Raw genomic sequence first — 11,405 nt, 5'->3', positions numbered from 1 at the left:
GGCATGCCCTTCCCTCGTCCCCATCTCTACGCCAGCACTAACTGAACACAGCCTATCAGGGCACCTGAGGTTTTCTCTCCTGCACTGAGAACCTGGAGCACGGCTTACTCACCTTCTGCGGCCACACGCCTCTCATCCAGTGTCAATAATGATAACAGTAATAATAGTTAACAGGTATTAAATATTTACCATCACACTGTGCTAAGTGCCTCATGTGCATTATCTCATTTCATCCTCAGACAACTTTGGAAATAAGTGCTATTATTAATCCCACATTACAGATGAGAATTCTAAGGCTTGGAGGGGCTAAGTAACGTGCCAAAGGTCACATAGCTATTTAGTGGTGGCACGAGGGCTGGAACTAAGTGAAGAAGGGCCTGGAGTGTCATGTCAGGGAGCTTGAACTCTATGCCAGGGACGACGATGGGGGACATTGGAAGTTTGTAAGCACGAAAACAGGTCAGCGAGGGCTTTAGAAAGATCACTTTGACAGCAGGGACCAATGGCACTTGACAGGAAGCCATTTACCTGGCAAATCCCAACTCCCGCCTGTGAGGAGCCTTACTTTGCTAAGCACCATGTTATTTCTCTTAGGGTAAGACCTGTGTCACTGTGCACATGCAGGGACTCTTGATGGAGGGGACACAGGGGAAGCAGGGCTCAAGTGACAGGAAGAGGAGACAAGTGGTGGAATCCCGGTTACAGGGAGAGGCCTCCTTTAAATGGGAGCAGAGCGCAAGGGAAGTGCCGTACAGTATTCCTCCCCATGTCCGAGATGACAAGCCTGCCCCCACCCCAGGCTTCCAGCCAGGAAGCTGGAGGCCTCAGGTCCCATACACTGCCCCATTGTGCACCTGCCACCAAAGGGAATGCAGCCAAAGTTGAGGCTGCTGTCGCATCAAAGAGCTAAGCCCCAGGATCGAGTGCTGGGGGAGGTGGTGGGAGCAGTCTGGTCCCTCCTCTAGGTGTCCTGCTGTCATTGGCCTTTCCAGCCAGGGAGGGAGGGGCGTCCAGGAAATGTCCCTCCGAGGTCAGATAAGCTGCAGGGAGAAGTGGGGTAGCTGGCAGGACAAGGAACAGGTGGAACGTCCCTCGTCTACAGGGAAGGAGCCAGAGAGAGGACTGGGCCTGCTGGAGGCGGCGTCTTCAGGCTGAGAGGGACTCTGGGAGGTCCCAGCACAGAGCAGCACCCACCATGCTGCTCTGTCACACCCTGCTTCTCCTGGTGGGGCTGTCTGCGTGCACTGTGGCAGGTGACGAGAAACCGGCACTTGGTGGCACTGAAGCGAGGTCTTGGGTAACCATGACCCTGGAGGTAAATTTGGGGAAAGGCAGGGATGATCCACGGTTGATGGGGCAAAGAATCCCCTCCCTCCATGGCTGCCAGGACAGCAGGCCGTACGTGGCAAGGAGGATTGGATGACACCCCTCGGTAGCTAGGTTCGAGGCTGTGGCCCGGGGCCTGGCTGAGCTCCAAAGGGGCGCATGCTTATGGGAGTGACACACACATGGAGAGACAGACAGAGAGACAGAGAGAAAGAGAAATATTGATTTAACTTATTTAACATACATGTCCTAAATGCCTCATAAACATTAACAAATTAAATTCTCCTATCAGCCTCACAGGGAAACAAATAATTCACAGATAGGGAAATTTAGGCACAGAAAGGTCAAGTCGTTTGTCTAAGGTTATGCACCTTAAAAGCACAATTGCACACCTTGCTTGAGGTCTTATTCTATATACCGGGGTATCAGAGGACATTTTTGGGAATTTTGAAGGGGCATCTTGGGGCGGGGCCCCTGCTCTGTCTCACACGCAGAAAGTCTCATTTCCTGACAAGTGCTGGTGTGACGGCCAATCTCCTCTACTAGACTGACTTGAGTGCTGTCGAGGGGGAGAAATCGAGAGGTTAGGGACCGAGATCCTGCGTCTGGTAGGGGCAGCCAAGATCTTGACCTTGGGGGGCTTCTACTCAGATGGGGGAGACCAACAGACCAAAGACAGCAGGACCAGTGCTCAGGGAAAGCTTCCAGGAGGCTGGACAGAGGGACGAGGCCAAGCCTGGCTCCTAGTCCCAGGATGGTGAGGACACAAGAACACCCACCGAATGAACAGCCATTCATGGTGGGTTTCCTTCATGGTTTGTCTAAACATGGAAGTGTTTGTAGTCGAGAAAGTAATTGGATGGGGGGGGGCCTGGGTTCAAGCCTCAGCTTCTCCACCGACTCTGCGTGACCTTGGGAAGGTCCCTGCTGCTCCCTGAACATCAGTTTCCTCACCTGTAAAATGAGGGGTAAAGACCCTGCTCCCTGGGTATGTTTCAAGCTTCACAGAGTCTGTGCCCAACACCAGGGACCTGACCCAGGCCCGGGGCAGCTGAGCCTTGCTGGAGAGCTCTCGCTGCGGCCACACAGGTGTTGCTGGGATTTCTACCAGCAAACCCCTCACCTTGCAGCCAGGTGTACTGTTTATTCTCCTTTTCTCTCATTTAACATCCCTCTGCTTCCCCAGACCCAGGGCTTAGAATACAGGAACCATGAATGGGAGTGGGGCGATGGAAGGAAAGGAGGCACTGTCACGGATCCTCCGGTCCCCTCCCTAGCTCGCAGGTCCCCCTGCCTGCAGTTAGCCCTGAAGAGGGTGAATAAGGAGAGGGCTCGAAGGGGCGCAGAGTCCTCCCTGGGTGAAGGGAAGGGTGTCTCCCAAGGGCCCCCCAGAAACCCGGTGGGTGGAAGAAAGGTAAGCCCTATTTAATTTATAAATAGTCATCCTCCGCAGCTTGCAGTTGACAGCTGCCTTCTACCAAGTGGTTTTCATAAGCTTTACAGAAATGGGTCCAAATCTCCAGCGACTTTTCCGGTCCCTGGCCAGGCTGGGCAACTCCGGCCCGAGACAGACGGAAGTGACTGAATTAGTCCAAGTCTTAGGAAAAAAAATCCACTTCTACTTCTGAAAGGCAGGATGAGATTAGCTGAGAGAAGTCCGGGGGTTCCCTCTGTACCCCAGCACTGCCCCTGGGGGAACTGGGGGCGGCAGAGGGAGCCCCTGATCCTGCCCAGCGCTTCAGCCCCCGGCAGGGTGTTCATCACTCTCCCCGTCGCCTGTCTTTGTTCTTCCTGCAAAAGGAGACCCCACTCCCTCTCCTCCTCCCAGGCTGTTCCGGGCTCTGTATCTGGCCAGGCCGCGCTTCTGAGTCTCCCAGGTGCTGCGCCAGGTCCTGGGTACGCAGAGACGTGAAACAGGTCTGAGGAGTGTCACCCACTGTCACTCTCCCGCAGTGAGCCTTTCTTCCTCTTAGCAGGGGCCAGAGAGAGAGAACTTCGGGCAAGGCTGATGGAGGCATGAGAACTTCAGTCCACAGCTCTCGGCCCAGAACTTTGGCCACATTTGCTCAAGGATGAAAATGTGTTTGCCCAGAGCAGTGGCCTCCACCCCGGGCCACGTGCCGTGTTCCTCCTGGCAGGCATGGGCTCTAGGGCAGGGCGAGTCTGGGCCAGTGCAGCAATGCCAAAGGAAGAGGGGAGACCAGAGAGGGGTGGGAGGGGAAGCATCTCACCTTGCCTACTGGGTACCCACCCTGAGTCCGTCAGCTGCCCCCTCCTCGTCTGTTCTGGAGATGGAGCAGAACCCAGGCTCTGAAGCGACACTTCCTGGGTTTGAATCCTGCCTCTGCCACTTGCTGGGAGATCTTGGAAAATCAGTTAACTTCTATAACTGTTTCCCTACCTAGAAAATGGGAATAAATCGTCATCCCTACCTCACCTGGGGGTTGTGAAGAGTAAAGGAAATTACGACCTACACCATCTCTCATTTCCTAGCTGATGACCTTGGACAAGTTATTGAATCTCTTTGTGCCTCGGTGCTTTCATTTATAAAGTGGTGACAATAGCAGTACTTAGTTTGTGGGATTTTAGTGAGGATTAAATGGATTTAATATGTTAAAGTGCTTAGAACAGAGCCAGGGACATGGAAGGTGAAACAGTGGCTATTAATTATTACTGCTGCGAGGTATTTGTAAAGTATGCAAAAGAGCCAGCACAGAGGGACTGTCAGTTACTGAAACTTACCTGTTGCTCAGGCTGCCCCCGCTGCTGCTGCCTGCCAGCCTCCCTCCACCGGTAACTCTAACAAACTCTCTGCTTTTACAGGAAGGTGTGATCCCCAGCATTCAGCTCCAACTTCAGGAGGTGAAGAGGGGCAGAGTGAGCCAGTTCTTTGGGCTGATGGGGAAGCGGGTGGGAGGTGAGTGACAAAGGTGGGTGGGTGGGGTGCCCACGCAGGAGTGATTCTGAGTGGGTTGTCACACCAAGCAGAAGTCCTAGCTTAAAGCCCAGGACTCAGAGTCCGTTACCGCAGGCCAGTAGGGGTCGCTCCAGGGATGGGGTGGGGCAGTGTCCATCTAAATGATCTTCTGAACCAGGACACTTTGGAGATTGTTAATTACGCAGGGTAAACCTGGGCTGTCTCTGGTATGTGGAGAATAGAGCCACCCTAAGGAGAAAGGCAAAGGCTTTGCACCTGCTGGTGGAGCTACAGATCAGCATCGAGGTGTGAGCAAAGCCACAGTCCAAGTTCCTAATTCTGCCTGTTCTGAATAGAATTGTTAAAATGAACCTGTGTTCCCTGAGGGGACCCTCAGTGCAGGAGTCACGTCCTAGGGGGGCAAGGATAAAATAGTCTGGACAGAGCGGTTTTCTCTTTCTTGTCAACACCGCACATATTTTAAGTGGTGCTGGTGAGGGTATGACGGGCCCGGCACTTTCAACCCCCGTCTGTCGGAGGGCATGTTGACCATGGCCATCAGAGTTGGACACGAGCATCCTTTTGACCAAGTCTCGCTTTGGGGAATCTACCCAGTGGAAATTCATGAGCCCTGAGACAGCTGTACCAGAGTGGTCACTGACAACTTATCTGTAATGGCAAGAATTGAGAAATGACATGAAAGTCACCAGTAGGGGGACAGTCAGATACATTCGGCACATCTATCAAAAAGGACGAGACGGATGTGTAGAAAAATGCAGAAAGATCTCCAAGATTCTGGTTCAGTGGAAAAAACAAGTCATATAACGAATGGTGTATATGATAGGGGCCTGCTTGGGATTTTTTGTTTTTTGTTTTAAAGATTTTATTTCTTTCTCTTTAGAGGGGAAGGGAAGGAGAGGGAGAGAATATCAATGTATGGTTGCCTCTCGTGGGTTTCCTGCCTGGAACTGGCCCAGGCATGTGCCCTGGCTGGGAATCGAACCACAATCAACCATGATCCTCTGTTCCCAGGCCCGTGCTCAATCCACTGAGCTACACCAGCCAGGGCTGTTTTGTTTTTTAATGGCATACAAATACAAACACATACACACGCATAGGGAAAGTTCTAGAGAGACAGCCATCAGACCGTCAATAGTGATTACACTGAGCATAGGAAGTGGAGGTGAGAGAGAGAGTGAAGAGGGGCTTCCACTTTTACTGTACAAGCCTCTACACTACTTGATTCTTTTTATAGTAGGTAAGTATTCAAAGACTGCTTTTATAATTAAAAATATACATGTAAAAATAGAGAAAACCAACTCGTGACATACACTTTTGGCTATTGTGTCCTCCTCAAGAAAACGACCTTGGGACTGGGCCATTTCGGAGCTCTCTTCCAAATCCAACGCCCCTTGAGAAGCAGAGGATGGGTGTGTGAGAGGCATATTTATTAAGCACCTACTAGGCTCACGTGTGATTAAACCTTGTAACCACAGCCCCTTCACCATGAGCAAGGAAACTAAAGCTCTGATAGGGTAAATGCCTTTCAAGGATGCCCAGCCAGTGCCAGGTGCCAGTGCCTTCCCCTCCTCCATGCTGCCTCCTAGGAGCAGCCAAGTGGCTCAGCCACAGGGGACAATGGGAGTGGCCGGAGTTCCACTGAAGACCCATCACAGGCACTGAGCCCCGGAAGAGCCAGGAGCCCCTCCCACCGCACCAGCCCGAGGGAAGTGATGCAGCCCTCATTCCTTCTTTCTCTTTTCCCCAGGGGTGCCTCCTATCCAGCCAGCAAGAACAAACGGGTACGTGTTATCCAGACCTTTCCCTCAGCATGCTTTCCCAGAAGGGTCCCGTTGTCCGAGCCATGAACAAGTCAGGGAGGTGGGGGAGGAGCTCTGGCCAGGGGCGCATGCGCCAGGCTGGCCATTACCAAGAGTGGGGCCACGTGCTCGGCTTCCTGGTCGTTTCCTCTGAGGGGTGGTCTGCGCATGCCTAGAGAGTAGGTGCAGGGATAATAAAGAAATGGGATGAATCCAGCTCTGCCAAAGACTCAGAATTACCTTGGGTAATTTTCACCTAAAGCCTGCAACTGGAAAAACTAATCAATCTATTTCCCACCTTGCAACCTCAAAGATCTTAAAAGTACAAATCTGAGCAGCCAGTAACCTGCCAAAAATCTTTTGGTGAAAAGGGAAAAAGAAAACCAGCCAAGATTTACCTACCCTCTGCCTCCCTGCCTCCACCCCACTGCTCTCAAACCAATGCCCTAAAAACTCACCACCTCCCCAGGGCTGCCCTCTCTGACATGGCTCTGAGCTCCATCTCTCCTTCCCTGACCACCTGCCCTACCCAGAGGGAGCTGCTCTCCATGGGCATAATGCTGTTCTTGGCACACCACACTGTCCCGCTGGGTCACAAGGCTGGGGGCTCCAGAGTGGAGACCCTCCCACAGTCAAGTAGCAGGTCTGCCCTCTTCTCTGTATCCACAACACGCAGCGGTTTCTGTAAGAGGTGCCCAATGGGTGTCTGGGGAAAGAAGGGCAGCAGAGAGGGAGAACGGAGAAGGAATCAATGAATGAGTCAGGGAGGCAGTGAACCAATCCAGGCTTTTTCCTCAACTCACAGTGATTGAAAAATGACTCCATCTATGAGGCCCCAGCTCCAGCCCCATCCCTTCCCTCCGTGGTTCCCCACGAAGACAGCCTTCCTCTGCTGTACTTTCTCCTCCTCTCTCTCCCTCTTCTCTCCACCACCAGGGCATCAGCGAGGACAGATGGTCCAGGACCTCCCAAGCAGGAGAGGACCATCTACGGAAGGTAGGTGAGAGTCTCTAGTGGGCTGCAAGGGCATCCCAAAGGGACAGATACTTTGCTGTCAGTCTCAACAGGGACTAGAAAGCAGGACAGAGAGAGCGGGCTCCCCACAAGCTAGGCGGAGGCCCTGCAGAAGAGAGCAGTCAGGGTACAGGGAGGAGTCCCTCGGATGATGCAGGCCCAACACAGCTGTAGCCCTGACGCTGCGCCCTCTCCACCAGCACACCAGGTGCCCTCTGCCCCCAGCTCTCGGGGCCAGCTGGAGCCACAGAGAACGATGCGGTTTCCCAGACCCTGAAGCACCCCACTTCTCCCTTAGTCATTGATCATTAGAAAGCCGTGCCTTTAGTCTTAACATATTTTCTGTCTTCAGCAATTAATTGTACCAAGTGCAAATCACCCTCAGAGGGGAAGCACCCTAAGCAGCTATCAACTAAGACCACACACCAGATGGGTCAAGGGTATGCACAGTAAAAGAACAGGCATGCAAGTAGGTAACGGAGTCAGCCTGGGGGAGTGATCAAACGCTCAAGCCAGCCCTGGCCAGCGTGGCTCAGTTGGTTGGAACCTGAAATGGCATGAGTTCCATCCCTGGCCAGGGCACATGCTTAGGTTACAGGTTGGGTTCCTGGTCTGGGTACATACAAGAGACAATTGATCAATGATTTTTTCTCACATCAATGTTTTGCTCTATCCCTCTCTCCTCCCTCCCCACCTCACTAAAATCAGTAAGTATGTCCTCCAGTGAAGATTTAAAAAAAACTCAAGGTAGCCCACACAAGACAAGGGCAGAGGGTGTCCTAACCAGTCAGAGACCCTGAACTCCAGTGTACCTTTGCTAAGGCCTGGCCTGTTCCCCAGGAGCTGCAGACTTCTGGGCCCCTCTCTCGCTTTCCTAGCAGAACACCTACTCCTTCCAACATAGGCTCTTGGGAAGAAAGACGGGGTGTCCTCTATTTTCCCCTAAGATTTTTTTCCTAAGTGTTTGAGCCATGGTTCTATTTAAGGACCTTGGAAGTCGCTGCAATGCCAACACAGAAATGAAGGTCCCTCATGCAGAGTGTGGGCAGGAATGTTAAGTCATTTTTCAGGGATGGAAAGCAACTTGCCCAGAGTCTCACAGTGAGCTCATAACAGAGCCAGGACCAAAAGCTGTGTCTCATGTCTCCTTGTCCAAGGCACTTTCCAGGTTCCTAGGAGGGCCTTTGGGATTTTAAACACTGTATTACCATGCCCCCTCCCTCAGATAGGATAACCCAGTGTTGGCTCCGCCCATATTCTAGAGGCACATACCACACCTAATGGAAGCCGGGAAGATGGACCTGTAATTTGATTGCCCTAGCTATCTGCAGCCAGAGAAACAGGTGTTAGAGGAATGGAGGGCTTTAGGTGGAGGGACTCGGGAAGGCCTCCAAGGGTGGGGGGGGCCAGGCAAGACTTTCCAAACCACTGACCACGTACAAAACTCTTCCCAGGCAGAGAGGGTGAGGAGCACGGGTTGGAGTGAGAGCCCCCATCACATGCTGCCCGGAGGATGAAACCCCTTCTCCATACCTGGACGTTACAGCTGACCAGCCGGCCAGGCCAACTCGTGTGTGTGTCCCGTGTGCAACACTGGCATGTCCCACCAGGCTCGCAATGAGCTCCATGGGGTTCCTTCCAGGACTCTCGGTCTCAAGCAGCGGTCGCACAGAACGTGCGCTGTTGTCGCGGTCTCGAGCTGGAGCCCCCTGGTCTCCCTCAGCACTCGGAGCTCTTCCTTCACTGCACGGCAGCATCGAGTCTCACCCCCTTCTCTATCTCTTGTGCCCAGAACATAGCAGGGGCTCAATAAATGAATGAACAGTCATGGCTTCTTCTCCACTATAGGGCTGAGAGCAGAAATGGCCTGGGCTAGGCACCGTGCCCAGTAGCTTGTCACATCAGCAGGCCAGAAGGCCTTTCCCAGAATTGCAAAGGGCAATATTAAAGAGCCCTGGTCCCTACCCTGGGGGGGGGGGTATAGGTTTGCAACACAGGTAAGGACAACAGCCCCAGCCTGAACATAGATAGCCACCTATGGCTATCTATGGGAGCCACTTCTCCCTACTCGCAGTCCCGATCCCAAGGACCCAAATCCATGTGTCTTCTCACTTGGAGAAGAATTGGGTCCCGGGTCCCTCAGCTTGTATAAGACAACAGTTAGGACACAGGCGATCGGTTAGTCCCTGAGCATCCGGAAGAGCTCCAGAGGAATGAAACACTTCCCCCGCTCAGGGAGCCCCCAGCCTGATGGGGAGACTACTGTGCCTGTCTCGGTGGCTTACAGGCGAGACACAGAGGACCCCAGGTTGCTCAGAAGGGGGCACATCACCCAGAATAAAGTCCTAGCGGGCAAACTTTGGTAACAAACATCAAGCTGTTGAATGAGTCGGGCACTTTGCGGGTTCAGCAGTAAAGGAGATTCATTATTTCACTAGGCTATATAACATTGACCTTTTCTGTATCTGTCTCCAAAAAGGAGGTAATAGGTTATAAGTGTTTGGGGGCATCTGATTCTTGGGGGAAAGGGAGTGTGGCACTAAGCTGTTTAAAAGGAAGGGAACATGGGGGAGGAGGAGGCATTGGTGGAGAGAGCGGAACTTGCAGGTGGTGCCAAGGGTGTTAGACAAGCAGAGGCCGAGGAGGCCAAATGGGGCCAGCACAACCAGCAAGGTTCTTCTGTTCAACCTGCAGTGAAATGGTCTGTCTTAAGGCTGTCATAAGCCCTGAATAAACCCCAAGCCTCTTTCCTCCACTCCCACACCTTGCCCTTGTCCAGTGAGAAATATGGTAAGCGGGAACCGCACTGCAGAACTGCCCATCACTCCTGACCTCCTGCCCCACCAGGCAGCCCGCTGTCTTCTCTGGCTCACCCCACCCTGTGCTGTGGTCAGTACCAGGAGGTGGTTCACTGATGACCCAGCTTGAAGGATTGGCAAGAGGGTTAAAGATTTTATTCCTGTGTGTGAAGTTTGGGATGTTTAGAAAAAACTATATTCACCGGTTATTTAGTGAGTGTCCTCTATGCGCCAGCACTTCACTGGAAACCCAGGTGGGACTGGGTGTGTGAAATAAACTAGAATTTGTCCCCGAAGAACTAACAGCCTTCTAGGGCAGTCGAGATGGACCTGCTCTGGGCGAAGGCCACGCCCTGCTCTCCACTCATCTTCCTCAATCCCACCTTGTTCACTCAAGCTTCTGGTTTCTGCCCATGCCGTTCTCTTCCCATCCTGGTGAATTCTTTCTCCCTCAAGGTCAAGGTCTCCGAAACGCTTTCCCAGCCCAGGCACTAAATGCTGGCTCCCCAATCTGAGTTGCTGAAGCACACTGCGATCTCTCATTATAGCACTTTGTATGATGCTGTTATAATGCTTTATCTCTCTTCAAGTACGTGGAGCACGCCTTCCTTATCTTTACTCCGGGGCCAACAATAGTGCCTGGCACCTAATACTGTTTTGACAAAGGACTTTCACTCCTGTCCTCGGGGTGCCACAAAAGGAGCCAAACTTAACACAAGTAACCAAAATAAGTAATAGCAGCTACTGGTCATGGAACACATGACCCATAGTTCTCAAACATATCCAAACACTTAACCCTTGACCCCCTGCCTCGAAGCTCCTCCTGTCGTTGGCGTCTCTATAAATGGCACCTCTGTGTACCCAGCTGCCCAAGCCAGAGCCTGAGAGTCACCTCTACTCCTCATTCCCCACATTTAACACCTCCCCTGGTTGTTGGTTCTTCCAAAACCTATCTCGAATTCATCTTGCCACCTTCACTACCACTGTCAATACAAGCCATTGTCAGCCCTCGCAGCCGCCTCCTGACCTCCTTGCTTCCTTCTCACTGCCAGACCCACCCTAATTTGTTCCCCATCCAGAACAGGGCCTTCTAATACGTCCATTCCAGCCCCTACTGCCTACCGCATGCACAGTTTCCTAGGATAAACCCGACAACCTTGCCCAGGCCTCCAAGGCCCTGTGCTCTGGTCCTTCCCCCTCAGCTGCCTCACTCACCCATCCCCAGGCTTTCTCTCAGGTGCCCACCGTACACCCTACGCCCACCTGCCTACCGCGGGGTCTCCCTTCAGGCTCTCCTGCCTGAACCCTGCCCCGGCCCTTTCAGGTCCCGGGATAAAGGCCTTCCTTGCAGGGCTTCCTTGATAACCAACCTCTCCCTTCAGTTATGCTCACACACCGTGTCCTTTCCCATTCATAGCACTGATCACAACCAGAAATCCTACACACTTGTGTCCCCCAGGAGGTCGCAAGTTCTGCATCTTTCAGGCACCACTAAACATCCAGTTTCCAAATGGTCCATGAAAAAAAATA

The 11,405-nt window shown here is 52.6% G+C and overlaps 1 protein-coding gene across 2 annotated transcripts; it reads left to right on the top strand.

Moving 5' to 3' along the window:
* Positions 1-1,099: 1,099 nt before the first annotated feature.
* Positions 1,100-8,632, top strand: TAC4 (tachykinin precursor 4). 2 transcript variants are annotated; one of them, XM_053656915.1, is made up of 6 exons: positions 1,100-1,315; positions 4,150-4,243; positions 6,012-6,045; positions 6,244-6,246; positions 7,000-7,059; positions 8,536-8,632. In XM_053656915.1, exons 1-6 carry the CDS (start codon positions 1,196-1,198, stop codon positions 8,561-8,563), a joined length of 339 nt encoding a protein of 112 aa, XP_053512890.1. In that variant the 5' UTR covers positions 1,100-1,195; the 3' UTR covers positions 8,564-8,632. The 2 variants fall into 2 exon arrangements, 1 of the variants encoding a protein (XP_053512890.1); XR_008390024.1 differs by lacking the exons at positions 1,100-1,315; positions 4,150-4,243; positions 6,244-6,246 and having other exon boundaries at positions 5,933-6,045; positions 8,532-8,632.
* Positions 8,633-11,405: the final 2,773 nt, after the last annotated feature.

Source organism: Artibeus jamaicensis, unplaced genomic scaffold (genome assembly GCF_021234435.1).
Source record: "Artibeus jamaicensis isolate MK-2021 breed Jamaican fruit bat unplaced genomic scaffold, CSHL_Jam_final contig_1998, whole genome shotgun sequence".
Taxonomy (NCBI): domain Eukaryota; kingdom Metazoa; phylum Chordata; class Mammalia; order Chiroptera; family Phyllostomidae; genus Artibeus; species Artibeus jamaicensis.
This window is presented reverse-complemented; position numbering and strand designations above follow the sequence as displayed.

Coding starts and splice junctions, on each gene's coding strand:
- TAC4 (XM_053656915.1), top strand. CDS start 1,196: ATGCTGCTCTGTCACACCCTGCTTCTCCTGGTGGGGCTGTCTGCGTGC. Junction 1,316..4,149: donor GGGTAACCATGACCCTGGAG/GTAAATTTGGGG, acceptor CTGCTTTTACAG/GAAGGTGTGATCCCCAGCAT. Junction 4,244..6,011: donor GATGGGGAAGCGGGTGGGAG/GTGAGTGACAAA, acceptor TCTTTTCCCCAG/GGGTGCCTCCTATCCAGCCA.